This window comes from Oncorhynchus nerka, linkage group LG1, assembly GCF_034236695.1.
Source record: "Oncorhynchus nerka isolate Pitt River linkage group LG1, Oner_Uvic_2.0, whole genome shotgun sequence".
Taxonomy (NCBI): Eukaryota; Metazoa; Chordata; class Actinopteri; order Salmoniformes; family Salmonidae; genus Oncorhynchus; species Oncorhynchus nerka.
In genome coordinates this window covers 30,977,869-31,005,368 of record NC_088396.1, presented here as the reverse complement: position 1 = coordinate 31,005,368, position 27,500 = coordinate 30,977,869, and the positions used below count along the sequence as shown (strand labels likewise).

At 46.6% G+C, this 27,500-nt stretch overlaps 1 protein-coding gene across 1 annotated transcript in view; it reads right to left on the bottom strand.

Annotated features, from left to right (window-relative positions):
* The window catches only part of LOC115108734 (ecto-NOX disulfide-thiol exchanger 1-like), a 98,797-nt gene that overhangs the window by 36,386 nt on the left and 34,911 nt on the right, over window positions 1-27,500 (bottom strand). The window contains exons 2-3 of the mRNA XM_065018018.1: window positions 4,703-4,883; window positions 4,436-4,597 (exon numbers count right to left, since the gene is read on the bottom strand). Of these exons, the coding sequence (XP_064874090.1) occupies window positions 4,436-4,597; window positions 4,703-4,712 (172 nt within the window). The 5' untranslated portion in view covers window positions 4,713-4,883. The remainder of the gene's footprint in view (window positions 1-4,435; window positions 4,598-4,702; window positions 4,884-27,500) is intronic.

The window sequence follows — 27,500 nt, the reverse complement described above, 5'->3', positions numbered from 1 at the left end:
ACAGGGGTATAGGCTAAGGTATCTATCTAGTTCTCCACTAATCATTGACTGTCCTGCCCTGAGTGGGTGGAGCTGCATTCTGGATATCCTGCCACAGGGGTATAGGCTAAGGTATCTATCTAGTTCTCCACTAATCATTGACTGTCCTGCCCTGAGTGGGTGGAGCTGCATTCTGGATATCCTGCCACAGGGGTATAGGCTAAGGTATCTATCTAGTTCTCCACTAATCATTGACTGTCCTGCCCTGAGTGGGTGGAGCTGCATTCTGGATATCCTGCCACAGGGGTATAGGCTAAGGTATCTATCTAGTTCTCCACTAATCATTGACTGTCCTGCCCTGAGTGGGTGGAGCTGCATTCTGGATATCCTGCCACAGGGTATAGGCTAAGGTATCTATCTAGTTCTCCACTAATCATTGACTGTCCTGCCCTGAGTGGGTGGAGCTGCATTCTGGATATCCTGCCACAGGGATATAGGCTAAGGTATCTATCTAGTTCTCCACTAATCATTGACTGTCCTGCCCTGAGTGGGTGGAGCTGCATTCTGGATATCCTGCCACAGGGGTATAGGCTAAGGTATCTATCTAGTTCTCCACTAATCATTGACTGTCCTGCCCTGAGTGGGTGGAGCTGCATTCTGGATATCCTGCCACAGGGGTATAGGCTAAGGTATCTATCTAGTTCTCCACTAATCATTGACTGTCCTGCCCTGAGTGGGTGGAGCTGCATTCTGGATATCCTGCCACAGGGTATAGGCTAAGGTATCTATCTAGTTCTCCACTAATCATTGACTGTCCTGCCCTGAGTGGGTGGAGCTGCATTCTGGATATCCTGCCACAGGGGTATAGGCTAAGGTATCTATCTAGTTCTCCACTAATCATTGACTGTCCTGCCCTGAGTGGGTGGAGCTGCATTCTGGATATCCTGCCACAGGGGTATAGGCTAAGGTATCTATCTAGTTCTCCACTAATCATTGACTGTCCTGCCCTGAGTGGGTGGAGCTGCATTCTGGATATCCTGCCACAGGGTATAGGCTAAGGTATCTATCTAGTTCTCCACTAATCATTGACTGTCCTGCCCTGAGTGGGTGGAGCTGCATTCTGGATATCCTGCCACAGGGGTATAGGCTAAGGTATCTATCTAGTTCTCCACTAATCATTGACTGTCCTGCCCTGAGTGGGTGGAGCTGCATTCTGGATATCCTGCCACAGGGGTATAGGCTAAGGTATCTATCTAGTTCTCCACTAATCATTGACTGTCCTGCCCTGAGTGGGTGGAGCTGCATTCTGGATATCCTGCCACAGAGGTATAGGCTAAGGTATCTATCTAGTTCTCCACTAATCATTGACTGTCCTGCCCTGAGTGGGTGGAGCTGCATTCTGGATATCCTGCCACAGGGGTATAGGCTAAGGTATCTATCTAGTTCTCCACTAATCATTGACTGTCCTGCCCTGAGTGGGTGGAGCTGCATTCTGGATATCCTGCCACAGGGGTATAGGCTAAGGTATCTATCTAGTTCTCCACTAATCATTGACTGTCCTGCCCTGAGTGGGTGGAGCTGCATTCTGGATATCCTGCCACAGGGGTATAGGCTAAGGTATCTATCTAGTTCTCCACTAATCATTGACTGTCCTGCCCTGAGTGGGTGGAGCTGCATTCTGGATATCCTGCCACAGGGGTATAGGCTAAGGTATCTATCTAGTTCTCCACTAATCATTGACTGTCCTGCCCTGAGTGGGTGGAGCTGCATTCTGGATATCCTGCCACAGGGGTATAGGCTAAGGTATCTATCTAGTTCTCCACTAATCATTGACTGTCCTGCCCTGAGTGGGTGGAGCTGCATTCTGGATATCCTGCCACAGGGGTATAGGCTAAGGTATCTATCTAGTTCTCCACTAATCATTGACTGTCCTGCCCTGAGTGGGTGGAGCTGCATTCTGGATATCCTGCCACAGGGATATAGGCTAAGGTATCTATCTAGTTCTCCACTAATCATTGACTGTCCTGCCCTGAGTGGGTGGAGCTGCATTCTGGATATCCTGCCACAGGGGTATAGGCTAAGGTATCTATCTAGTTCTCCACTAATCATTGACTGTCCTGCCCTGAGTGGGTGGAGCTGCATTCTGGATATCCTGCCACAGGGGTATAGGCTAAGGTATCTATCTAGTTCTCCACTAATCATTGACTGTCCTGCCCTGAGTGGGTGGAGCTGCATTCTGGATATCTTGCCACAGGGGTGGATAGGCTAAGGTATCTATCTAGTTCTCCACTAATCATTGACTGTCCTGCCCTGAGTGGGTGGAGCTGCATTCTGGATATCCTGCCACAGGGGTATAGGCTAAGGTATCTATCTAGTTCTCCACTAATCATTGACTGTCCTGCCCTGAGTGGGTGGAGCTGCATTCTGGATATCCTGCCACAGGGGTATAGGCTAAGGTATCTATCTAGTTCTCCACTAATCATTGACTGTCCTGCCCTGAGTGGGTGGAGCTGCATTCTGGATATCCTGCCACAGGGGTATAGGCTAAGGTATCTATCTAGTTCTCCACTAATCATTGACTGTCCTGCCCTGAGTGGGTGGAGCTGCATTCTGGATATCCTGCCACAGGGGTATAGGCTAAGGTATCTATCTAGTTCTCCACTAATCATTGACTGTCCTGCCCTGAGTGGGTGGAGCTGCATTCTGGATATCCTGCCACAGGGGTTTAGGCTAAGGTATCTATCTAGTTCTCCACTAATCATTGACTGTCCTGCCCTGAGTGGGTGGAGCTGCATTCTGGATATCCTGCCACAGGGGTATAGGCTAAGGTATCTATCTAGTTCTCCACTAATCATTGACTGTCCTGCCCTGAGTGGGTGGAGCTGCATTCTGGATATCCTGCCACAGGGGTTTAGGCTAAGGTATCTATCTAGTTCTCCACTAATCATTGACTGTCCTGCCCTGAGTGGGTGGAGCTGCATTCTGGATATCCTGCCACAGGGGTATAGGCTAAGGTATCTATCTAGTTCTCCACTAATCATTGACTGTCCTGCCCTGAGTGGGTGGAGCTGCATTCTGGATATCCTGCCACAGGGGTATAGGCTAAGGTATCTATCTAGTTCTCCACTAATCATTGACTGTCCTGCCCTGAGTGGGTGGAGCTGCATTCTGGATATCCTGCCACAGGGGTATAGGCTAAGGTATCTATCTAGTTCTCCACTAATCATTGACTATCTAGTTCTCCACTAATCATTGACTGTCCTGCCCTGAGTGGGTGGAGCTGCATTCTGGATATCCTGCCACAGGGGTATAGGCTAAGGTATCTATCTAGTTCTCCACTAATCATTGACTGTCCTGCCCTGAGTGGGTGGAGCTGCATTCTGGATATCCTGCCACAGGGGTATAGGCTAAGGTATCTATATAGTTCTCCACTAATCATTGACTGTCCTGCCCTGAGTGGGTGGAGCTGCATTCTGGATATCCTGCCACAGGGGTATAGGCTAAGGTATCTATCTAGTTCTCCACTAATCATTGACTGTCCTGCCCTGAGTGGGTGGAGCTGCATTCTGGATATCCTGCCACAGGGGTTTAGGCTAAGGTATCTATCTAGTTCTCCACTAATCATTGACTGTCCTGCCCTGAGTGGGTGGAGCTGCATTCTGGATATCCTGCCACAGGGGTATAGGCTAAGGTATCTATCTAGTTCTCCACAAATCATTGACTGTCCTGCCCTGAGTGGGTGGAGCTGCATTCTGGATATCCTGCCACAGGGGTATAGGCTAAGGTATCTATCTAGTTCTCCACTAATCATTGACTGTCCTGCCCTGAGTGGGTGGAGCTGCATTCTGGATATCCTGCCACAGGGGTTTAGGCTAAGGTATCTATCTAGTTCTCCACTAATCATTGACTGTCCTGCCCTGAGTGGGTGGAGCTGCATTCTGGATATCCTGCCACAGGGGTATAGGCTAAGGTATCTATCTAGTTCTCCACTAATCATTGACTGTCCTGCCCTGAGTGGGTGGAGCTGCATTCTGGATATCCTGCCACAGGGGTTTAGGCTAAGGTATCTATCTAGTTCTCCACTAATCATTGACTGTCCTGCCCTGAGTGGGTGGAGCTGCATTCTGGATATCCTGCCACAGGGGTATAGGCTAAGGTATCTATCTAGTTCTCCACTAATCATTGACTGTCCTGCCCTGAGTGGGTGGAGCTGTGGAGGTGATAGAGTAGTAAGATGCCCCCATGGAGGCTCTGGATGGAAGTACCCAGTTCACCTGATGCCTTTACCATCTTCTCAAAAGTTTCAGAACACAGTCCATGGGGACTCTTTCCTTTCTTATGGCCTTGACAATACTGAGAAATTAGAATGAAGAGTTTGTTAGCAGAGGAGAGGGGGATAAGGGAGGAGAGTGAGGACGATGATAAGGGGTGAGATGGAGGACTGCCAATGCCCTACCTGAGACCAGCTGCTGCCTGCCGAGGCCCATGGGTACGATGCCGAGGTTGTTCATGGCGGTGGCCCAGGCTCCGTGGTCGTTCACCACATGGTCATGGACACTGAGGTGCTGCTCCGGCCCCAGGCTCCTCAGGCTCCTCAGGCTCCCTACACCGTCTGCTGCTGCAGGGGACAGGAGAAACAGGAGGGTTAGGAAGAGGAAGGAGAAGACCAGAGATATAGTTAACATATTAGTGAAGGTGTAGTAGCTAGTGTTATAGTACGTACCGCTGGCCATAGCAGGTCCTGTGTGCTCCTCTTTCTGGGTCTACCTCCCAGAGGTCTGATCAGAACCACAGTTCCCTCAGGCTGCACACCAGACCAGGACAGGACGGAGAGATAAGGAGAAGGATAGTTGGATGGAGGACTCCCAGTTAAAGATAGGATCCCATCTATCCTCTGCTAAACCCTGGGGATGTAAAAGAGAGCAGTTCAGTCAACCAGCTTAAATCAATGTTTTTCAATCAAACCGTTGCAGCTTAAGACAGCATTAGAACAATGCAATCAGAAAGACATTGTTACTGATGTCCTACTGCCGCCCATACAGAGACAACCACGCACACATTAAGCATTACAGAAAGTATTCACAGCTCTCTCTCTCTCTCTCTCTCTCTCTCTCTCTCTCTCTCTCTCTCTCTCTCTCTCTCTCTCTCTCTCTCTCTCTCTCTCTCTCTCTCTCTATACCTACCTACCCACCTACCCACCTCCCTGCCATACAGGACCTCTATATCAGGCGGTGTGAATGAAGACCTGGAAAAATCGTCAAAGACTCCAACCACCCAAGTCACTATTTTCTCTGCTGCCACACGGCAAGAGGTATCAGGGTATCAAGTCTGACACCAACAGGCTCTTAAACAGCTTCTATCCCCAAGCAATATGACTGTTAAATAACTACCAAAACAGCTACACAGACTATCTGTGTTAACCTTACATCTTTATTGACCTTTTATATCAATCTTTGCACTGTTGTTATGCACACTCAGATGGTCTTACACACTCACACACACTGTCACTCCAACACACATACAAACACTCACTCCATCATTTGCTCACTCACACATAATATGCTCATACATTTATACTGACTCTACACACCCTCTCACATACAAGCTGCTGTTACTCTGTTTATCAAATCTAATGTATTTATAAATCAAATCAAATGTATTTATAAAGCCCTTTGTACATCAGCAGATGTCACAAAGTGCTATACAGACCCAGCCTAAAACCGCAAACAGCAACCAATGCAGATGTAGAAGCACGGTGGCTAGGAAAAACTCCCTTATCATATATTTTGTTGCCTAGTTCCCTTATGTATCTACCTCCATCACTCCAGTATCCCGGCAGGGTAGCCTAGTGGTTAGAGCATTGGACTAGTAACCGGAAGGTTGCAAGTTCAAACCCCTGAGCTGACAAGGTACAAATCTGTCGTTCTGCCCCTGAACAGGCAGTTAAGCCACTGTTCCTAGGCCGTCATTGAAAATAAGAAATTATTCTTAACTGACTTGCCTAGTTAAATAAAGGTAAAAAATAAAATAAAAAACATGTAAATATGTTATTAGAACTGCCTTTAAATACTTCCTGTATATAGTATGCTTACTTACTTAATTGTTCTAGCAATGCATTGTTGGGTTTGAGTTTTGCAAGAAAGGCATTTCACTGTACTTGTGCATGAGACATTAAAACTTGAAACATGAAACTCTCACTCACACACACCTCCAAATGAGACCCAGCTGACCAGCCACTCAGTTGCCATGACATCACGTTATCCTGCTTTCTGTCAAATGTCTTATGGGGTGTGTCAGAGATGACCTTTAACCCCTAACACTCCCACCTAATTACACCGCCCCCGGACCCCATAACACTCCCAACAGCCCCAGCCACAGCCATACTGTCATCTTTAAAATCAATGGTTTTGAGTAGGAAAGTCCCATTTCCCTGTGAAATGTGCCAGAATTCTGATTGATCCCTGATTAACACAATGAGGTAATTGAGGAATGTGACCCTCTACAGTAAGTCAATGAACACAGGACTCTATAGAGGATTCTATTCCATCAACATAATTAACCACTAGTTCTTCAAGGAAAGGCTGAATAGCATTCTGTCCATGGTGTGAAAAAGCAGTTGAGATCTTATTCCATATTTCCTGTTACAAGGCTTGTTGTTCTCTGTGTGGTTCCTCGGGGGCCGTAGTTAGCTGCAGTGTGATCTGTATTCCGGTCACGCCTCCTCCGTCGTCTCAGACCACCCCGCAGTAATTATCATTATTCAACTCTGACACCAGGAAATGAAGTCAGCCCAGCTACACCATCCAGATGTAATTAAGACACAATCATATGAACAGTTTTTCAATAACAACAGTTGCCTTCCTTCAAATAGCTTTGGGCTGTGAGGCCCGTTTCTGAAACTTTTCCCCTCACTAGGGTGACAAACAGTTGTCTTTGGAGTCACCTGCTGTATGTCGACACATTACTGTGTTTTCAGGCTGATAGGACCTGCCACTGTTCTCATCACAAGCACATTACAAACACTGAGCAGCGCTTCGAATAATAATGGCACACAGACACACACAGTGGAAGTAGAGTTGCAATCAGGCCTATAAGGGAGGTGGATACATTTTGGGATTGTGAAAACAAGTCATTGTGAGGACAGTTCCACAGCTGTCTTATAATATCTCATAACAGCTTATAACAGCTTGTAACTCCAGTCCTGGTCAGATATGAGGCCTGTGTCATTGTTGTGACTCTGGGATTTTAGCAGCATCAGCCCAGTTCAGAGCCTACTACGCTGAACAGCTCTTTACACAGTAACTGCTATACTGTATACTGTTCCTATTCATAGACAATCATGTATCCAATGGGCCACAGCAGACAACATCTACTCTACTATCACACGGGGGACAAACACTAGGCTAGATTTTATCCTCCACTGTCTGTCTTCCGGCTCTTCTTCTCTCCCTCCCTCTCATTCTTTCTCTTTCTCTCTATCTCTCCAGGTGGTGCCAGCGTGCTGAGTAGTGAGGTAATGTAGCATCACAAACATAAAGACATGCACCCCCCCTCTCTCCTCCCTCTGCTCCTGTTCTCTCTCTCTCCTCTCCACCTTCTTCACTGCAGCCTGATGGAACATCTTACCCTCCTGACAAGTGACAAGGCTGTTTCTCTTCACCCCTCTGCATCATCCCCCCCTCTCTCCTTCCCCCTCTCTCTGTCAAATCTCCTCTTTCCTTCCCCCTCTCTCCCCTCTCTCTGCCAAACCTCCTCTCTCCTTCCCCCTCTCTCTGTCAAATCTCCTCTCTCCTTCCCCCTCTCTCTGCCAAACCTCATCTCTCCTTCCCCCTCTCTCTGCCAAACCTCCTCTCTCCTTCCCCCTCTCTGCCAAACCTCCTCTCTCCTTCCCCTTCTCTCTGTCAAATCTCCTCTCTCCTTCCCCTTCTCTCTGTCAAATCTCCTCTTTCCTTCCCCCTCTCTCCCCCTCTCTCTGCCAAACCTCCTCTCTCCTTCCCCCTCTCTCTGCCAAACCTCCTCTCTCCTTCCCCCTCTCTCTGCCAAACCTCCTCTCTCCTTCCCCCTCTCTCTGCCAAACCTCCTCTCTCCTTCCCGCTCTCTCTGCCAAACCTGCTCTCTCCTTCCCCCTCTCTCTGCCAAACCTCCTCTCTCCTTCCCCCTCTCTCTGCCAAACCTCCTCTCTCCTTCCCCCTCTCTCTGCCAAACCTCCTCTCTCCTTCCCCCTCTCTCTGCCAAACCTCCTCTCTCCTTCCCGCTCTCTCTGCCAAACCTCCTCTCTCCTTCCCCCTCTCTCTGCCAAACCTCCTCTCTCCTTCCCCCTCTCTCTGCCAAACCTCCTCTACCTCTAACCCCCCTTCTCTGTACACTCCTCCACCTCCTCTCTCCATCGCACATGCCTCTTCTTCTGTACACTCTCCCTCATTCCCTGATGCCTTCTCTCCGATATTTCATCTTCCTCCTCTCTCTTCTTCCTTCCCTTCTCTCTCATGGTTGTCCGTAGGTATCCAACCCCGCCGAGAATTTCTTCTCACTTTCACATAGCATGAAATATTCACAGAACGGGTGTCCTGTTCATTATTCAGGAGCTCACTTGACATCTCTGAATCTTTCACCAGCAGGCGCAGCATCACTCAGACCTGGAACTGCTGGGCACACACACACACACACACACACACACACACACACACACACACACACACACACACACATACACATACACATACACACACACACACACACACACACAAGCTCAGGAAACACAACAATATACACACAATGAACAGAAGCATGGAGGGCAGGAGGAAAACATTTCAGGGAGAAGGACGGCTCTGTTCCAAGCTGAATGTAGCATACTACATAGAATGAATCCATGTGTTGGGCATGCATCCTAAGTGGTACGCTAGTATGGATAGGATGGACATTCCCTAGGTACATTTTAATAACAGGACAGTGTGGTAGAGAAAGATCTAAATGTCACACCCTGATCAGTTTCACCTGTCCTTGTGATTGTCTCCACCTCCTCCAGGTGTGGCTTGTTTTCCCCAGTGTATTCATCCCTGTGTTTCCTGTCTCTCTGTACCAGTTCGTCTTGTATATTAGTCAAGTCAACCAGCGTGTTTTCCCATACTCCTTTTGCTATTCTCTTTTTGATAGTCCTCCCGGTTTTGACCCCTGCCTGACTCTGGACTACTTTCCCGCCTGCCTGATCATCCTGCCTGCCCTGAGCTTGATTCTGCCTGCCCTTCGGTACCTTTTGGACTCTGAACTGGTTTTGACCCTTTTGTCTGTCCAGGACCATTCTCTTTACCCTATTGGATTAATAAATATTGTAAGACTCCAAACATCTGCCTCCTGTGTCTGCATCTGGGTCTCGCCTTGTGTCATGATACTAAATGTGCTCCATATACGGTATTTGGCTGGTGCTTATCAGTCCCAAATGTTACGCAGGATGTCCATATCTAAGGATTCAAAAAACGTTCAGAAATCAACATTAGAATTACAAGCTTCTCAATGGTTTCAAACAGATTTGATTCCACAGAAGTGAGAAAGTCCAATATGTGTCTAGCTCAATTCTCTTTGCTATCTTGGGCAGTTCATCACAAATACAGGAGGATAAAAGATCTCCATCTCTCACTTCATCTATCACCATAATCTTTTAGGTCACTTTTACTACTGACTTTAACGTTTCAATATTTTCCTTTTATATTTACACATTGGACATTGGAAAAAGCCCTAATCCATGAGCATGAAAGTTTTCCCCAGTTCACTTCAGCCCAAAAACACAGCAAATATCACACGCCGTAGATATGCTAATTTGCCCTGTCACACACCAATTTCAGCGGTTAAATATTTGATTGACTCCAGTGTATATCATGCTATTCCTCTACCGCTTTCTGTGAGGGGTTCATAATGCCTCATAAATGTATTTATAACACATAATAACACGGAGGATGCACAGGAAGAGTCAGCGGAAACACTCCTGTGCTCACACACACAATTCTATCACACACAGTTTTCATTTTTTGTACATTTATTGAAATCAGTAACTCCCCTCAATGTACTCTGAACGTTTCATTACTCTATGACCAAGAAAATGGTGACTCTTTTCAAAATAGCTTCTGAAGTTTCATCATTGTATGTTCGTTAATGGGAAATATGGTAATTTTTTCAATTTCCTGATAAGTTTCTGTTTTGGAGATAAGAGTTTTTCACCCGACAGTGATGTTATATTGGCTCACATTAACCCTCAGCACAGTAGTGTACGTAACACATGGTACAGTAAAAAAGTAACTCTGTTAGGTCATCTAAAATGCCACGCGAGAAAAGCCAGTGCTCTATGTAAACAGACCTTTCTACACAGAGACTTTGGTATTCAAACAAAAAGTCCTACTATATGTAAAGCAGTCGTGCCAAAAGCCACATTCTCTTACACTTGTCCTCTATAGGAGCCGACGTTAAGACTGATAGCCCACTTGTACCATTCAGCACAAAGACAGTGGCATGGTCGGGACAACAGTCACTGCTCAATGACCTCTAATAAGGACTTTAGAAAAGCACCATTAAACATAACGAGAGAGAGAGAGAGAGAGAGAGAGAGAGAGCTACAGGGAGATGAACCTGGAGAAGAGCTACAGAGAGATGGACCTGGAGAAGAGCTACAGCGAGATGGACCTGGAGAAGGGCTACAGAGAGATGGACCTGGAGAAGAGCTACAGAGAGATGGACCTGGAGAAGAGCTACAGAGAGATGGATCTGGAGAAGAGCTACAGAGAGATGGACCTGGAGAAGGGCTACAGAGAGATGGACCTGGAGAAGAGCTACAGAGAGATGGACCTGGAGAAGAGCTACAGAGAGATGGATCTGGAGAAGGGCTACAGAGAGATGGACCTGGAGAAGAGCTACAGAGAGATGGACCTGGAGAAGAGCTACAGAGAGATGGATCTGGAGAAGAGCTACAGAGAGATGGACCTGGAGAAGAGCTACAGAGAGATGGATCTGGAGAAGAGCTACAGAGAGATGGATCTGGAGAAGAGCTACAGAGAGATGGATCTGGAGAAGAGCTACAGAGAGATGGACATGGAGAAGAGCTACAGAGAGATGGATCTGGAGAAGAGCTACAGAGAGATGGACCTGGAGAAGAGCTACAGAGAGATGGATCTGGAGAAGAGCTACAGAGAGATGGACCTGGAGAAGAGCTACAGAGAGATGGACCTGGAGAAGAGCTACAGAGAGATGGACCTGGAGAAGAGCTACAGAGAGATGGATCTGGAGAAGAGCTACAGAGAGATGGACCTGGAGAAGAGCTACAGAGAGATGGACCTGGAGAAGAGCTACAGAGAGATGGACCTGGAGAAGAGCTACAGAGAGATGATCTGGAGAAGAGCTACAGAGAGATGGACCTGGAGAAGAGCTACAGAGAGATGGACCAGGAGAAGAGCTACAGCGAGATGGACCTGGAGAAGAGCTACAGAGAGATGGATCTGGAGAAGAGCTACAGAGAGATGGACCTGGAGAAGAGCTACAGAGAGATGGATCTGGAGAAGAGCTACAGAGAGATGGACCTGGAGAAGAGCTACAGAGAGATGGACCTGGAGAAGAGCTACAGAGAGATGGACCTGGAGAAGAGCTACAGAGAGATGGATCTGGAGAAGAGCTACAGAGAGATGGACCTGGAGAAGAGCTACAGAGAGATGGACCTGGAGAAGAGCTACAGAGAGATGGATCTGGAGAAGAGCTACAGAGAGATGGATCTGGAGAAGGGCTACAGAGAGATGGACCTGGAGAAGAGCTACAGAGAGATGGACCTGGAGAAGAGCTACAGAGAGATGGACCAGGAGAAGAGCTACAGAGAGATGGACCTGGAGAAGAGCTACAGAGAGATGGACCTGGAGAAGAGCTACAGAGAGATGGACCTGGAGAAGAGCTACAGAGAGATGGACCTGGAGAAGAGCTACAGAGAGATGGACCTGGAGAAGAGCTACAGAGAGATGGATCTGAAGAAGAGTCCCCTAAGCAAGCTGGTCCTGGGGCTCTGTTCACAAACACAAACAGACCCCACAGTTGCCCCAGGACAGCAACACAATGAGTGAGTGAGTGAGTGAGTGAGTGAGTGAGTGAGTGAGTGAGTGAGTGAGTGAGTGAGTGAGTGAGTGAGTGAGTGAGTGAGTGAGTGAGTGAGTGAGTGAGTGAGTGAGTGAGTGAGTGAGTGAGTGGGTGAGAGTGAGTGAGCGAGAGAGAGAGAGAACAAAGAGAAAGAGAGAGAGAGAACAAAGAGAAAGAGAGAGAGAGAGAGAGAGAACACAGAGAAAGAGAGAGAGAGAGAGAGATCAGAGCAAGAGCACTCTGTGGAGGATGTTCACAGAAGCAAAGCCAATATGCATTTAATCCCATTGAAACCATCGGAGGAGCTTTCTGAGGAAAAATTCTATAAACAATAGGCATATTAAATATCAACACTATAGGACTAAATACATATCTTAGGAAATATCTCCCGGGTTTAATAATACATAAACATGATCGCAATTCAAATCAAATGTGATTATATGGTAGAAAGCACATAGATGTATTGTGTCTAGCCTATAGCAAATATCCAGGCCTCCCAACTCCTGCAATGTGTTTTTATTGGCTGTAGGCTGTGTGTTGCCTAAGCACCATTATCAGTTGATCAGGTTACAGTAGCGTGGCAGGACTCATAATTAGCCCTGTCTATTATTAGCTCTAAAACAGAGCAGCTTTAGCCTCTCATAAAAACCGTATACACAGCACAACAACCAGCAATTAACACCTGATACTGAGGTCAGCTCTCTGTCTTTCTCATTCCCTGCCTGCAGAGCTGGCTTTGGAAATTGGGGTTTCTGAAGAATAAAGGAGCTTCTGAGCTGCTACCCGGGAAAGAAGGATTTGGGATTCAGGAGCATCCTTGGTTGCAGGGGCCAGACTACTGCACTGTGATGTCTGTGTCCTATCCATACTAGCGTACCACTTAGGATGCATGCCCAATACATGGATTCATTCTATGTAGTATGCTACATTCAGCTTGGAACAGAGCCGTCCTTCTCCCTGAAATGTTTTCCTCCTGCCCTCCATGCTTCTGTTCATTGTTTGTATACTGTTGTGTTTCCTGAGCCTGTGTGTGTGTGTGTGTGTGTGTGTGTGTGTGTGTGTGTGTGTGTGTGTGTGTGTGTGTGTGTGTGTGTGTGTGTGTGTGTGTGTGTGTGTGTGTGTGTGTGTGTGTGTGTGTGTGTGTGTGTGTGTGTTGTATTCTGTGCATGCTCACAGATACACACACGCTCAGTAGAGAGTAAATAAGAAAGACAGTGAATTCATAATAATGCTAATAATGCTAAAACACAACTGCCCACACACACACACACACACAAACGCAGTGAAGTGGAACCAGATAGACAATGAATGCATAACAAAGCCTGTGGCCACATCACAACTCAGATTAAGGCATGTATGCTAAATCCAACAAGCTCTCACAGTCTCACTGCAGAATTAGGCATTAATCCACATTTCTCCAAACGTCAAATTTCAAAGTTGCTTCAAATTGTGTTTTTGACACCCTGGATTGACTCCTCTTGCTCAGTAATTGTTCCTTTTCTCCAAACGGCAAATTTAGAAGGTTAAGGTTCAGAATAGAAGAAAATTGAAAAAACAAGTGTCTACAACTGGGGTGGAGCACGCAACCTTCTGATCCAGAGTCATGGGATTTGCTCCAAAAGTCAAATTTAGAGGGTAAGGTTTTTGATAGGATTTAAATATCACGTTTAAGCATTCCAAATGATTAAGGTAATGTTTAAGGTTTGGGATAGGTTTAAAACAAAACATTTAAAACGAGTGTCTAACCACCAGTATATCAAACCTTCTGATTCAGATCAAACACGCAACTTTCTGATCCAGACTCATGGGATTACGCCCATCCACCACCCCTGTCCACAACACCCTAGCAAAACCCAAGCCTTCTTGATGATAATAGGTAACACTGTTGTCCCTAGTTGCCATTTTTGAAGGCTTTTCCTGACGTCCTCAGGACATGGATAGACGTCCATTTTCGAAGTCACTCTTGTGCGAATCTGCCTGGCTAAATCTGGGTGTTGTGTGTGTGATAAACTGAACTCATGTGAATCCCTCAGACTGCTGATTGTGTATTCTGTTTAAATATAGTACAGTTTGTCCAGACGACTCCCAGACATCAACTATTCCCATTAGTGATTGTAGACACACTGCTTGTCTCCGTTACAATACCGGCCTCTTTACCATGTGAATCAATCCAGCATGGCACGCTTAAAATTCAAGAAATGCTATTAGCAGTGCTCCAGCTCGCATTTCACATCCATTTAATCCACTTAGGGCTGAGACAGGAGAGAAGATGGGTGGAGAGGAGAGGTGAGGAGAGGAGGAGGGGAGGAGAGGAGGAGGGGAGGAGGGGAGGAGAGGAGGAGCGGAGGAGGGGAGGAGAGGTCCAGAGGGGGGGGGAGAGGCGGCTCTGTCAATATGTTGCCAGGTTGTGAGAAGTGTTCTTGGCTAATGAGAACTCTATGCCAGAAGCTCACAACTGACAACCCCATAAGACTGGCCTGTTTTTCACACACACACACCAGGGAAACCCAAAGGGAAGTGTTTGTCAGAGAAGTGCGTTAGATTTGATTGTCATGTTGAATGACAGTCAGACTCCCAGAAGGTCAAGGGCAGGTTGGCTCCTTGCCAACTGTCTCTACCCATACATTTACATTTACATTTAAGTCATTTAGCAGACGCTCTTATCCAGAGCGACTTACAAATTGGTGCATTCACCTTATGACATCCAGTGGAACAGTAGTGCATCTAAATCTTTTAAGGGGGGTGAGAGGGATTACTTTATCCTATCCTAGGTATTCCTTAAAGAGGTGGGGTTTCAGGTGTCTCCGGAAGGTGGTGATTGACTCCGCTGTCCTGGCGTCGTGAGGGAGTTTGTTCCACCATTGGGGGGCCAGAGCAGCGAACAGTTTTGACTGGGCTGAGCGGGAACTGTACTTCCTCAGTGGTAGGGAGGCGAGCAGGCCAGAGGTGGATGAACGCAGTGCCCTTGTTTGGGTGTAGGGCCTGATCAGAGCCTGGAGGTACTGAGGTGCCGTTCCCCTCACAGCTCCGTAGGCAAGCACCATGGTCTTGTAGCGGATGCGAGCTTCAACTGGAAGCCAGTGGAGAGAGCGGAGGAGCGGGGTGACGTGAGAGAACTTGGGAAGGTTGAACACCAGACGGGCTGCGGCGTTCTGGATGAGTTGTAGGGGTTTAATGGCACAGGCAGGGAGCCCAGCCAACAGCGAGTTGCAGTAATCCAGACGGGAGATGACAAGTGCCTGGATTAGGACCTGCGCCGCTTCCTGTGTGAGGCAGGGTCGTACTCTGTGGATGTTGTAGAGCATGAACCTACAGGAACGGGCCACCGCCTTGATGTTAGTTGAGAACGACAGGGTGTTGTCCAGGATCACGCCAAGGTTCTTAGCGCTCTGGGAGGAGGACACAATGGAGTTGTCAACCGTGATGGCGAGATCATGGAACGGGCAGTCCTTCCCGGGAGGAAGAGCAGCTCCGTCTTGCCGAGGTTCAGCTTGAGGTGGTGATCCGTCATCCACACTGATATGTCTGCCAGACATGCAGAGATGCGATTCGCCACCTGGTCATCAGAAGGGGGAAAGGAGAAGATTAATTGTGTGTCGTCTGCATAGCAATGATAGGAGAGACCATGTGAGGTTATGACAGAGCCAAGTGACTTGGTGTATAGCGAGAATAGGAGAGGGCCTAGAACAGAGCCCTGGGGGACGCCAGTGGTGAGAGCGCGTGGTGAGGAGACAGATTCTCGCCACGCCACCTGGTAGGAGCGACCTGTCAGGTAGGACGCAATCCAAGCGTGGGCCGCGCCGGAGATGCCCAACTCGGAGAGGGTGGAGAGGAGGATCTGATGGTTCACAGTATCGAAGGCAGCCGATAGGTCTAGAAGGATGAGAGCAGAGGAGAGAGAGTTAGCTTTAGCAGTGCGGAGCGCCTCCGTGATACAGAGAAGAGCAGTCTCAGTTGAATGACTAGTCTTGAAACCTGACTGATTTGGATCAAGAAGGCCATTCTGAGAGAGATAGCGGGAGAGCTGGCCAAGGACGGCACGTTCAAGAGTTTTGGAGAGAAAAGAAAGAAGGGATACTGGTCTGTAGTTGTTGACATCGGAGGGATTGAGTGTAGGTTTTTTCAGAAGGGATGCAACTCTCGCTCTCTTGAAGACGGAAGGGACGTAGCCAGCGGTCAGGGATGAGTTGATGAGCGAGGTGAGGTAAGGGAGAAGGTCTCCGGAAATGGTCTGGAGAAGAGAGGAGGGGATAGGGTCAAGCGGGCAGGTTGTTGGGCGGCCGGCCTTCACAAGACGCGAGATTTCATCTGGAGAGAGAGGGGAGAAAGAGGTCAGAGCACAGGGTCGGGCAGGAGGGAGGAGAAGGTTGCAAAGAGCTTCCTAGGGTTAGAGGCAGATGCTTGGAATTTAGAGTGGTAGAAAGTGGCTTTAGCAGCAGAGAGAGAAGAGGAAAATGTAGAGAGGAGGGAGTGAAAGGATGTCAGGTCCGCAGGGAGGCGAGTTTTCCTCCATTTCCGCTCGGCTGCCCGGAGCCCTGTTCTGTGAGCTCGCAATGAGTCGTCGAGCCACGGAGCGGGAGGGGAGGACCGAGCCGGCCTGGAGGATAGGGGACATAGAGAGTCAAAGGATGCAGAAAGGGAGGAGAGGAGGGTTGAGGAGGCAGAATCAGGAGATAGGTTGGAGAAGGTTTGAGCAGAGGGAAGAGATGATAGGATGGAAGAGGAGAGAGTAGCGAGGGAGAGAGAGCGAAGGTTGGGACGGCGCGATACCATCCGAGTAGGGGCAGTGTGGGAAGTGTTGGATGAGAGCGAGAGGGAAAAGGATACAAGGTAGTGGTCGGAGACTTGGAGGGAGTTGCAATGAGGTTAGTGGAAGAACAGCATCTAGTAAAGATGAGGTCGAGCGTATTTCCTGCCTTGTGAGTAGGGGGGAAGGTGAGAGGGTGAGGTCAAAAGAGGAGAGGAGTGGAAAGAAGGAGGCAGAGAGGAATGAGTCAAAGGTAGACGTGGGGAGGTTAAAGTCGCCCAGAACTGTGAGAGGTGAGCCGTCCTCAGGAAAGGAGCTTATCAAGGCATCAAGCTCATTGATGAACTCTCCGAGGGAACCTGGAGGGCGATAAATGATAAGGATGTTAAGCTTGAAAGGGCTGGTAACTGTGACAGCATGGAATTCAAAGGAGGCGATAGACAGATGGGTAAGGGGAGAAAGAGAGAATGACCACTTGGGAGAGATGAGGATCCCGGTGCCACCACCCCGCTGACCAGAAGCTCTCGGGGTGTGCGAGAACACGTGGGCGGACGAAGAGAGAGCAGTAGGAGTAGCAGTGTTGTCTGTGGTGATCCATGTTTCCGTCAGTGCCAAGAAATCGAGGGACTGGAGGGAGACATAGGCGGAGATGAACTCTGCCTTGTTGGCCGCAGATCGGCAGTTCCAGAGGCTACCGGAGACCTGGAACTCCACGTGGGTCGTGCGCGCTGGGACCACCAGATTAGGGTGGCCGCGGCCACGCGGTGTGGAGCGTTTGTATGGTCTGTGCAGAGAGGAGAGAACAGGGATAGACAGACACATAGTTGACAGGCTACACAAGAGGCTACGCTAATGCAAAGGAGATTGGAATGACAAGTGGACTACACGTCTCGAGTGTTCAGAAAGTTAAGCTTACGTAGCAAGAATCTTATTGACTAAAATGATTAAAATGATACAGTACTGCTGAAGTAGGCTAGCTGGCAGAGGCTGCGTTGTTGACACTACACTAATCAAGTCGTTCCGTTGAGTGTAATAGTTTCTACTGTGCTGCTATTCGGGGCTAGCTGGCTAGCTAGCAGTGTTGATTACGTTACGTTGCGTTAAAAGAACGACAATAGCTGGCTAGCTAACCTAGGAAATCGCTCTAGACTACACAATTATCTTTGATACAAAGACAGCTATGTAGCTAGCTATGTAGCTAGCTACGATCAAACAAATCAAGCCGTTGTACTGTAATGAAATGAAATGAAAAATGTGAAGCGAAGCGAAATGCGACCGGATTGTTGAGTGCGGAAGTTCTGTTCGGTAGACGTTGGCTAGCTGTTGGCTAGCTAGCAGTGTCTCCTACGTTAAGGACGACAAATAGCTGGCTAGCTAACCTCGGTAAATTAATATAATCACTCTAAAACTACACACTCTAAACTACACAATTATCTTGGATACGAAGACAGCAAAGACAACTATGTAGCTAGCTAACACTACACTAATCAAGTCGTTCAGTTGAGTGTAATAGTTGTGCTGCTAATCGGTAGACGGTGGACTAGCTAACGGTGGACGTTAGCTAGCTGGCTAGCTGCAGGGCAGTGTAGACTGCGTTAGGACGACGAAATACGATAATTACGCAATTATCTATGATACAAAGACGGCTATGTAGCTAGCTAAGAAGAAATTGCTAAGATTAGACAAATCAAACCGTTGTACTATAATGAAATGTAATGAAATGTAATACTACCTGCGGACCGAGTGCAGCTCGCTCCAACCCAAAGACTTCAAAGAAAAAAGACATACTACATAGACATACTACAGTATATACACACACATTACTCTTAACCCTGAATCCAATCCTCCCTGTAAGATTGTCTCACCGTCCCTGGCTCCTGGACCCCCTTGTGTATCTGTTTGACCCTCAGTTGCTAAGCCGATCTGTCCACACCACTGGGGCTGGGGAGTGTCTCTATAGAGAGAAACAGGGATGGGGAGTAGGGGCTTTCTAATGCAATACACTATATACACAGACACCGTACAAAAACATCATGATGTACAGTATATAGACCGTATAAACACTAAGATCTACAGCATATCAATTGTTTAGCTTTCCAGCAAAGTGGGCTGGAGAATGTTCACACTGTGAGAGCAGGGGGTGGTGGAAGTTGCAGCCTGCAGCTTGTGAGGGGGTGATGGCTCTTAGTCACACAGAAAGTGACCAGATGGACAGAGAGAGAGCGAGAGCGAGTGTGTGTATGTGTGTGCGTATGAGAGCTGTAGCGTTCCTCCAGCCGTGACTGCTCTCTGCATTTTAAACACCTTCCCTTCTGTTGCTCACAGCCCCAACCCTGCAGGACGGCACAATTAGCATCGCTCGACATTTCACAAACACACACACAGTGTCAATCTGGGCTATGAATATTTACACAGTCGAGAGAGGGAGGGGCAAGTATGCTAAATCCAATAGGGTAATGATATCATTCTAAAAAAGGCAACAGTCTGAGTTTAGATCACAGAGAGCAACAACAACCGAGTTGTGGCTTTTGTTCCCACAGCAGTATAATGTCTGCTGTCTGCTACATCTACAACACATAGGACATGGAGATCACACACACGCACACGCACACGCACACAGACACACAGGCACACACGCACACACACACACACACACACAGAGACACAGAGGCATCCCACAGCCCCATTCACTACACATTTGCTTTGTGCAGAGCAGGGTAGAAAAATGATGATTGTTTTATTGGGTGACAGGGAATATGTTCTGTCAGTTCCCTGCAAGGACATCTACTGCAAAGCCAGCCAGCGCCATTAATAGACACATCCAGAGAGAGAGAGAGAGAGAGAGAGAGAGAGAGAGAGAGAGAGAGAGAGAGAGAGAGAGAGAGAGGACAAAGACAGACCAGATAAGAAAAGCTCAGCTAGGCAACACACATCTCCATCAGTTTGATTCACGTCATCAATGAGAAAATGTTCATTCAGAAGCCAAGACGTTGATAAAGACAATATCAGAAAGGAAATGAAGTCAGTAGGCTAAGTGTGTGTGTGTGTGTGTGTGTGTGTGTGTGTGTGTGTGTGTGTGTGTGTGTGTGTGTGTGTGTGTGTGTGTGTGTGTGTGTGTGTGTGTGTGTGTGTGTGTGTGTACAGTGTATTGTATAGCAGCTCTCTAATCGGGCTGATTGACAGACTCAGTGAGCTAAGGCAGCTCCATATGTTCCCTTCCCATCTAATTATATTCAAGTTTAAACTAAAGATGCCCACACACAAACACACGCAGACACACACAAACACACATAGGGAACCACATCTAAGAGGAGGCAGTGTAGAGAGCAGGGAGTTGTGTATCAACCCTGGCTGAACATGTGTAACCAATCACAGACAAATAATATCCAGGAAGAGACCTCATGTTAATGAACAGCAGAGTGTTGCAAATACAACACAGACTGCAATCAGAGGGAGCTTGGACACTCACACCCATGTTCACGCCTATACACACACATACTTATACACACAACCTAAGCATAGTCTCCCTGACCCTATCGCAATCACATTAAGGTCTCTCCCTCCATACACACACACCTTCAAGTTTTGGACGGGCCGAGCAGTTTGAGTTCCAGAGCTCTGATGAGAGACACAGATGTTTTCGCTGCACATATTCATTCAGAGAGAGAGAGAGGGGGGGGGGGAGAAAGAAAGAAAGAAAGAAAGAAAGAGGGGGAGGGAGGGAGGTAAAGGACAGTGAGAGAGAGAGAGAGAGAGAGAGAGAGAGAGAGAGAGAGAGAGAGAGAGAGAGAGAGAGAGAGAAAAGGAGAACAGAGAGGAAGGCAGGGAGAGAGAGAAGAGACTCCTCAGAAGAGGGAGGAGGGGAGGGAAAGAGACATGAGAGACAGTGACAGAGACTCATATTAAATTGGAGATAACTCCAATTATTTCTCCTGGAACTCCAGGCCACTTGATGCAACGCGTGGTAAGGTACGGGATCAAGAATGTTCCACAATCTCTCATCTCCTTCTCTCTCTTACACACACTGATGTGACCAATGCCATAGCCATTCTTCTGTCCTTGTCAGACTATGATTAGCCTCTGAGCTGATGCTCGCTAGTGCAAAAGAGATTTTGAATTAATGAGTTTAGAATAACCTGCCTAAATAAAGGTTAAATCATCCGGTCTGACAGAATGACCAAGCTAGACCACTAAAAATGTGATTTACAATCTAAACAATGTCTTTATAACCTATAAGTCTCTCTGTGAGTAATGTTTGTTTTTGGACGCAGGTAGTCAAGCGATTAAGCTTGTTGGACCAGTAACCGAAAGGTTGCTCGTTCGAATACCAAATCCGACTAGGTGACAAATCGGTCTGTGCCCTTGAGCAAGGCACTTAACCCTAGTCGCTGTGGATAAGAGCATCTGCTAAATTACTAGAATGTAAAATGTTAGCTAGGTGGCTGAGTCTCCTATAGGACTGTATGGGAGTACAGAACACTGATGTGAAAAAAAACGGATTACTGCTCTGCTAGAATGTTTATTTTATTGCTAATGAATAACCACAGGAAATGAAGCACCGAGGACGAGCTACGGTTCTTTATCGCTAAAACGCACAATCGACACGAACCCCTCGCTAAACGCTCCACAATAATCCTGCTGCTTTATTGTCCTGAGAGCTACAGCAGCAAACAATAAAGTTTATTTAATTCCGAATCTGAGACGGTTCGGTATGTAACAAAGAGCTAAATCTATTCTGGGTGCTGCTGCAAGCTACCACCACTGAATCACACACACACACACACACACACACACACACACACACACACACACACACACACACACACACACACACACACACACGCGCACGCACGTACTCGCAAAGATATAGTCATTTGCATGCACACACACACACACACACACACACACACACACACACACACACACACACACACACACACACACACACACACACACACAGTCCTGTACAGATGGGTCTCTGGTGATTGTAATGGAACCACCGTTGCATGGAGGAGCTTATTCACAGAGCAAGCAACAGCAACTCCTCGTCTGATACACAGCAATTAAAGAACAGAAAGCCTTAAGGCGAGAAAAAAATAAGAGAGAGATTGAGAGAGAGGGAGAGAGAGAGGGAGAGAGAGAGGGAGAGAGAGGGAGAGAGAGAGGGGGAAGGAGATGATAGAGAGCGGGAAGGAGAGAGAGATAAGGGACGAGGTTCTCTGTGCTTTCAAACCCCTCTTCCTTCCCCACCATACAGCGTCTATTTGTCAGACATTAGTACATTTTTTCAGTAGCAAGGAGGGACATGTTGTCTATTGACACCTTGACAATGGCTGTGCTACTGTGCTGCTGTACTCCTCTGCTGTGTTGTGCTGTGTTTGGAGATATAGACGTGGTGAGGGCTGTCAACACTAGCAGGCCTTGTGCTAGTTGTTATCACACTGATCAAAGGCAGAGAGATGTAATTAACTACTGAATACTAATTTACAGTTTCTACTCTCACTCCGCTATTCTGGGCCTGAATCATAGAAACAATATAATATTTATGAATAATAACAGAATTATGCTTGGGCAGTATACCGTATATACAGTATTTGGAAATAGCCATGGGATGGTTTTTCAATACTGTCAATACCATTGAAACTATTTATTTGAAGTTTTCCAATACATTTGAATAAGAGCACCACAGGAGAAAGCAGGAGCTGTGTATTGACAGCGGTCGCGTTTTAGAATGAAAGTCAACAGTGTTTTTTTTTGCATCAATAGAGTGATCAGGGACGTGAAACTATGGTTTTCCTTCACAGAAAATACATTAGTGCAACACAATTGGCAGAAAAAAGTTTTTTTTTCATCAGATGACAAGTGGAAGTGCAACACTGTTTGGCTGGCAGCCACACAAGTAAATAAGCTTACAATGAAAAAGCAGTTGTTTTTTTGCAAAAACAATACATGGCCGTCATATTTCTAATCTTTATCATAGAAAGAATGTAGCCAGCTACATTTCCTAATGTTTTGCTTCAAGTTCATCTTTTTACTGGAGAAAAGTTGGCTGCTACACCGAGAAAAGTACTGGGAAAAAGTAGCTACACATCAGTCAGAGCATCTTCTACTGATAGGATCCCATCGTTAATTCTCATCCGAGGGAAGAAGTGCAACTGGAACACAAAATGAGTCTGATGACGAGCAGAAATGACAATAACAAGCATTTTAGATCTGTATTTACCAAACACAGCAAGATATTTCTTATGCGTTTTATATTTTTTCCTACATGAAATGTGCAGTATTCTGCGTTAACCCAACCCCTAAATATAACTTGCTAGTTAATCTAAGTACATGCCTGAAAGAATAAAGTTAAGGTACATCATATTGTTAGCTGTCTGCCATGTTTGAGAATTCAAAGCTCTTTGGATTAGTTATGTGTACAGCTGCCACCGTCTTGATTTCATATCCTTTTCTTTTCTCCTCTCTGCTCTTGCCCGTCTTCTCCTCCCCCATCTCCTCTGAGTAGAGCAAGCAGTCCCGTTGCCCTGGCGACTCCAGGCTCCGTCTTCTCCTCCCCCATCTCCTCTGAGTAGAGCAAGCAGTCCCGTTGCCCTGGCGACTCCAGGCTCCGTCTTCTCCTCCCCCATCTCCTCTGAGTAGAGCAAGCAGTCCCGTTGCCCTGGCGACTCCAGGCTCCGTCTTCTCCTCCCCCATCTCCTCTGAGTAGAGCAAGCAGTCCCGTTGCCCTGGCGACTCCAGGCTCCGTCTTCTCCTCCCCCATCTCCTCTGAGTAGAGCAAGCAGTCCCGTTGCCCTGGCGACTCCAGGCTCCGTCTTCTCCTCCCCCATCTCCTCTGAGTAGAGCAAGCAGTCCCGTTGCCCTGGCGACTCCAGGCTCCGTCTTCTCCTCCCCCATCTCCTCTGAGTAGAGCAAGCAGTCCCGTTGCCCTGGCGACTCCAGGCTCCACACAGACACATGCTGCTCTTGAGCCAGTACTGTTCTTCCTTCAGACGAGCATCTCTCGTTCACATTCGCTTGTAAATGTTCAAACTCACCAAAAATGACATTGGGGAGTTTCTACCTACAGTGCCAGTCAAAAGTTTGGACACACCTACTCATTAAAGCATTTTTCTTTATTTGTACTATTTTCTACATTGTATAATAATAGTGAAGACATCAAAACTATGAAATGACACGTGGAATCAAATACCATGTAGTATTTTATATTTGAGATTCTTCAAAGTAGCCACCCTTTGTCTTGATGACAGCTTTGCACACTCTTGGCATTCTCTCAACCAGTGCTTCATGAGGTAGTCACCTCGAATGATTTTCAATTAAGAGGTGTGTCTTGTTAAAAGTTTATTTGTGTTTCCTTCTTAATGCGTTTGAGCCAATCAGTTGTGTTGTGACAAGGTAGGGGTGGTATACAGAGGATAGCTTACCATACTATGGTAAGAACAGCTCAAACAAGCAACAATAAATGACAGTCCATCCTTACTTTAAGACATGTAGGTCAGTCAATTTGGAAAATTTCAAGAACTTTGAAAGTTTCTTCAAGTGCAGTTGCAAAAACCATTAAGCGCTATGATGAAACTGGCTCTCATGAGGACCACCACAGGAAAGGAAGACACAGAGTTACCTCTGCTGCAGAGGATAAGTTCATTAGCGTTACCAGCTAGCTAACATTGAACCTGGTTGGTTAGCTTCCAGCAGATTCATGCAGGGTAGTAACGACATGATTTGGCACTATGTTCATTGTTGTTTATCTAGCTAACGTTAGCTGGCTGGCTCGTTAGCTAACATTACGTGAAGTGTGTGATCTTACACGTTGTTTACCTAGCTAGGTTAATTGTTTACCTAGCAAGGTTAATTGTTTACCTAGCTAGGTTAATTGTTTACCTAGCTAGCTAGCTACATGTCTTAAGCTAAAGTGTACTGTTAGCTAGCTAGCTAACATTAGCTGGCTGGCTCCTTAGCTAACGTTAAGTGTATGACGTTATTATTCGTATCCCACAGCCATTTGCTTTGCTAGCTACTAATATTAGTTAGCTAACATTGAATCTGGTTGGTTAGCTCCCAGTAAATTCATGCAGGGTAGTAATGACATGATTTGGCACTATGTTCATTGTTGTTTAACTAGCTAACGTTAGCTGGCTGGCTCATTAGCTAACGTTACGTGACGTGTGTGATCTTACATGTTGTTGACCTAGCTAGGTTAATTGTTTACCTAGCTAGCGAGCTATCTACATGTCTTAAGCTAAAGTGTACGACACCCGTTGAATATGGCCAGTGACCAGTAAACATCTGCAAAAAAGCATGATGACATTTTTGCCAGCTGAGCTGGTTAGGCAGTTTTCATGTTATCCAGAGGGAAACAAATCAACGGCCAGAGTTCAAGTGTGAGCTGTGAACGCTCCGAGTGAAAAACGAGATGGGTGGGCTAAAGCTTAAGAGGATGTGGACGATGCTGAATGGGTGTAGACAAAGAAGAGCTCTTCACTAGATACCAAAACATTCAAAGGCCATTATCTCAAAAGTGAGTTTACAAGTTTATCAACTTTCAAAGCAGAATTACTTTCCCATTGTTCCTCAAAAATGCAGTGTATGATATACCATTGTGTAGAGTCTCTACTTTTATCCAATGTAAAAAACAATTCCACATTTTGCAATGTAAGACCAAATCCAGGTGGTGAGTCACATTTGTCTTTTTGAAGGTGCATTTGACTTTCAAATGTGATTACCAATGGTCATTATAAATATCTTTATATCCCGAATATACAGAATCTAGTTACATTTCACACATTTGGGCCTAAGTCTTCTCATTTCACAGTGTTTCAGTTCAGATTGTATTTTCATCTGTGATGTTGACTGAGGATTCAGAATAAAGCCTGAAGTGTGACTGCTAGTCTGTGTAACTGTAGTCTGTGTGACTGCTAGTCTGTGTAACTGCTAGTCTGTGTGACTGCTAGTCTGTGTGACTGCTAGTCTGTGTGACTGCTAGTCTGTGTGACTGCTAGTCTGTGTAACTGCTAGTCTGAAAAACAAACCCCAGTCTTTACTGCCCGGATCTTCAAAACATATTTCCAAGGACAAACATGATTCAAAGAGCCTTTGGCAGACAACTCCATTTAACACAAGTAGAAACAAGCTGTGGTGTTATGCATGAGAGCACACGTGGATGTGACATGCCCTTGTCTTCTTCACTGTAGCTATAAAGTATTAACACATAGGGAGAGAGGAGGACAGGACGTGTTTAGACTGTCCACTACAGTAGCGACACGGCGAGAAGTCGTATCTCAAAAACCCAGTGACAGAGCTGAACCAGTGAGGGAGAAGGCTGAGGCAATCCAAGATGTCCGCCCACTGCACCAGAGTCAAACCTAAATGAGCCGTCAATCTGTCCTCATCACTGGAGCTCCCTGAAGACATATTACCATCTCTACTGATTACAACACACTGGTGCTAACCATCACAATAAACACTCTCTGACACATCCTGACAACTCTGAGATATTAGTTAGAACTGATTTTCAACAGAGGCCCATTGTCTCAGTCAGTGTGATGTGTTGTCTGTGCAATCGGGCTCTGGTAATGTTAAGGAGATGCCAATAATGTTTTGCAGAGACAGACAACGTCTCATGAAGATAATGATCTAATAAAGCATGATTTAACAACCAAAACCACAGTGCAGCACTAAAGCTGTGTGACCACAACAGACAATTTCTCCTAAAGACACTAAGAGACTCTGGGAACCCCTGTTTAGTTACTAACATGTACATATTGCAAATGCATATTTTCTAAGCTTTACAGGTCAATCAATCAATCAATCAATCAAATTAATTTATAAAGCCCTTCTTAAATCAGCTGATGTCACAAAGTGCTGTACGGAAACACAGCCCAAAACCCCAAATAGCAAGCAATGTGTTAGTAAGCAGTGTTTGGGAAGAGAATGACCTAAAACATTGATGTCTTATTTAGATGAGAGATATTTGAGTCCTGTTGCCATAGTAATGTTATCTACAACTAATGCTCAGCTCATTAGTTCTCACACAAAGAGAGAAATGTGGAAGGGGGGAGAGAGAGAGAGAGAGAGAGAGAGAGAGAGAGAGAGAGAGAGAGAGAGAGAGAAAAAAGACATGTGGGAAGAGAAGAGTGGGAATAAAGTGTCCTGTCTCCTCTCTGATCTCTCATCATTTCCCCATCCTTCTAGGTCTCATACTGCAGTTCCCTCGTTCCCAGTTTAATCTCACATCAGTGAAACCCCTTAATGTCCCGAGCACCTGAAACCCCTTAATGTCCTGAGCACCTTTTAAATGAAAAAGGAAGAGAGGAAGATGCAGTGAGAGGGAGAGATGGAGAGGAAGATATGTCATATTTTCCCTTGACTCAGCTGTGGGTGTGATGGCAAAGTGGAGAGAAAGAGAGAACCACTGTGAGCAGGCAGGAGACAGCTGGTCTAGACATGAGATCACAAACCACAGAAGCCAATGCCTTAAGGCCTAGGTCCTTTTGGGGCAGAACACATGAGATGTGAACCGCAGCTATGGTGATATGGAGCAGAAACCTTAGGAATGTGCAGGGTCTATGGAAACTCTGAGTGGAGGTGGAGGAGGAGGAGGAGGACGGCCCAGTCTAGAATGTATAGCATGTTTAGTATCGGATCATAGAGGCAAAGTAAGGACAACACATTG